At 48.2% G+C, this 3,151-nt stretch overlaps 1 protein-coding gene across 1 annotated transcript; it reads right to left on the bottom strand.

The window, feature by feature from the left end:
* Window positions 1-524: 524 nt before the first annotated feature.
* On the bottom strand, window positions 525-2,487 carry LOC109744787 (uncharacterized). The gene is made up of 2 exons (XM_020303931.3): window positions 1,730-2,487; window positions 525-722 (listed from the first exon to the last, which is right to left on the bottom strand). Exons 1-2 carry the CDS (start codon window positions 2,469-2,471, stop codon window positions 703-705), a joined length of 762 nt encoding a protein of 253 aa, XP_020159520.1. The 5' UTR covers window positions 2,472-2,487; the 3' UTR covers window positions 525-702.
* Window positions 2,488-3,151: the final 664 nt, after the last annotated feature.

Genomic DNA, 3,151 nt, shown 5'->3' with positions numbered 1-3,151 from the left:
TGATGCCAGCACCATTTACTTCTTTGCCCTGAACATACACTCTCGGAACTGACGGGCCCAACCCCCTCGGGATACAACAATCACATTGTTGTTCTTCGGGACATCAGGGCCATGTGATTGCAAGTGTGCAGGGAGAAATCCATGAGATAAATGAAGAATATGGTTTTGTTTCATGTGAGAGAATATTTTATCATAGTTGTCTGCCTCTAGAAAGTAGATGAGAACTTCAATTACAAGGATAGAACAAAGTGATGGCTGGACTCAGACAAATGTATCATGCAGTGAATGATTCATAGTATGCTCCACATAGAGCATGCAAGTTAATTTAATTAATTAAACCAACATGATGCAAGGAAACATCTTCCTGAAACTGGGCCTGATCTGAACAAACACTTGACAAAGGAAAGCCAAAAATCATGCAGAAAGCTAGTGAGCGTCATGTGCACCTGTGCGGAATCTGAGATGAGCTGGTAGTAAATGATATGGATCAGAGATTAAGGTAATAACACATTTAGAGACCAGAATAGCTAAACATGTATCATCATTATGTGTGTTCATAGGATCTGTTTTGGAGATTCATTAATACAAAAGCAGGTCTTTATGAAATATATCGATCTAACAGCAACGACAATGCAATAAAAAGGCAAAATGTTGGCAGAAAATGGGCTGCGACTAATACAAATCCAGCTTCATTCCAGTAGGTCATCTCAATCTCCCTTGACCTACATGAGAGAACACACCACTTATAATAGCTTATACTAACAATTTGTACCACCAATACTGAATCAAATGCTTCACATAGATCGCTACAAACATAGTAGATTCAGAATCAGTGTAAATAATTACAACATTTATAACCTAGAACTAATTGCGGAATACAGGTTTACCACTTCTTAATAATGAGATCACATAGCATGTTTTATCAGAGCAAAGCATCCTCCGTTAGGAACATTATGAAATAGCACCTCATTCCATCAAAATAATGAGATGATAAGATAAATGCTTGATGTTCATAAATAAGCAAAATAGCAACATGCCAGTAATACAATTTTATTATTATGTACCAACGCACAGATCTGTACTCCTAGATGTTAATTGGTGCCGGGATTCCATTCGCCGTTGGATCAGATCTCAATCAAATGGCTTCACATCCCTCTTACAGTCTTGGCATAGCCTTTTCCCTCGACGTACCGGGTAATATGTGAAATCCTACAGACTGAAGTAACAAAACAGGATTGTGGATTGTCATGATGACAAAATCCATGATATGCTAGCCCAGGCAGGTATGAAGACCAGGCATGGGAGTGGACACGACGATAAAGTGATGCAATTCTACCATATCACCAAAAAAAGGAAAAACAAAATATAAGCCTCCTCTATACAGCAGGCTGTAGGCATGCGTTCACCAATACTCTGGTGCTGACATTTTCGCATCAATCACCTACAGATCACCTTCACTGTAGCTGTTACATTTGGATAATGGAACCATGTACAGATGCAAAATGCTCCACTGACCAAATCATTCCTACCAAATATGACATAGTCACGTTGCAAAAATATATGCCATTCGCTGCAAAGCTTTACTACTAATACACCATTATAAGTATCGCCAACATATCATAATCAGTGCACACGATCACCCAACTGAAAACATCTAGACGATTCATACCCACATGTGAATCAGATCAGGTGTGTGAATATGCAAAAGAAAATGGGAGAAGAACAGTACCCAAATCATCAGAAGCATTCACATTTCCATGATCCACCTGCATCTCCTCCTCACTCCCGTCATCATCCGCCTCTTCCACAGCATTATTCTCCTCCTCTTCTTCAACTGCAGCATCGACCCGAGAGCCGCCAGGGAGCGCCTCATCGACCCGGATCAGCGCGTCCATGATGCCATACACCTCGGCCTCGAACTCTGCAGGGAGCCCGGTCTTCCTCCTGGACGCGGCGCCCATGCGCCAGTACCTCCCATCGGTCTGTGCCTCCCTGCGCGGCACAGCCCCGTACTCAGCCACGAGTGCCTCCCACTTCTGCCTGCACTCGCCGGCCTCCCTCCCCCTGCGCCTCGAGGGTGACCCTCTGGCCTCGGAGATGGCGATGTTCTCCGTGACGATGGCCCACTTCTGGAAGGCGGAGACGGAGCGGGCCCAGCCGTCGTCGTCCACGGCGGTGACGAGCGCAAGGGCCTCGGCGGTGGTCCACTCGGGCGCGCGGTCGAAGTGCGTGCGGCAGGGCTCTGGAGTCAGGCGGCGATGCGTGGAGGATTTGAAGTCAGGCGGTGGCGCTCGGGGCCCTGGAGGATTTGAAGTCAGGTGGCGGCTGGTTTCTGGCGGCGGGCGTGAGGGTCTGGGGTTTGGACCACTAGGAATTGGGGAAGCGAGGGACAGGGAGAGGCAGGTCCGCCCGAGGCGGGAGGCAGGTTGGCGGCCGGGATGCTGGCTGCAGGTGGATGGCAGAGTTTTCATCTGCTCCCTCGAATTGCTAGACGTACTTTTCGATGAGGGTTAATTGTTATCTGACGGTTAGATATAAATGAGTGATTTTGATCATGAGGATCTAATTGATCCATCTTGTTCTGTGTACATTTGACGACGTGGGTTTAGGAAAGATAATGTTTGCTCTTTTAACAGTAGTAGAGATTAAAGCGGGACCAAACGAAGCCAGACGAAACCAAGAATATCACCTCCCTTTATAAGTAGGTATAGATATATGTGTATGTATCTATATATGCATCTATATATGTATGTATTGTATGTATGTATGTATAGAGTAGCACTATTCTAATCCTATATAGGCGTGACGTGATGCTCCCGAATCCAGTCAGAACCGTCACGATAGAGAAAAAAGGAAGGAAACAGGGGTGAGTCCCCTCGATCCATCCGCTTCCCCCCGCCTCCCCCTCCCTCGCCTCCATCGCGCCGCCAGGCTCCCTCCACCGAGCTGCCGGCCTCCCTCCACCGCGCCGCCGGCCTCCCCGATCCAAACAAGACACCCACCATCACCCGGCGACACCACCGCTGCACCTCCCCCAGCCGGCGCCTCCGAGGTCGCCCGGCCCCATCGTCGGCCACCGCTGCGACGGTCGCCCCGCCCCAGCCACCTCTACCGTTGCCATGGCCGCCCGCCCCGCCATTGTTGTCGTGGC

This window comes from Aegilops tauschii, chromosome 6, assembly GCF_002575655.3.
Source record: "Aegilops tauschii subsp. strangulata cultivar AL8/78 chromosome 6, Aet v6.0, whole genome shotgun sequence".
Lineage (NCBI taxonomy): Eukaryota > Viridiplantae > Streptophyta > Magnoliopsida > Poales > Poaceae > Aegilops > Aegilops tauschii.
This window is presented reverse-complemented; position numbering and strand designations above follow the sequence as displayed.

Coding starts and splice junctions, on each gene's coding strand:
- LOC109744787 (XM_020303931.3), bottom strand. CDS start 2,471: ATGAAAACTCTGCCATCCACCTGCAGCCAGCATCCCGGCCGCCAACCT. Junction 723..1,729: donor GAATGCTTCTGATGATTTGG/GTACTGTTCTTC, acceptor TCTCTCATGTAG/GTCAAGGGAGATTGAGATGA.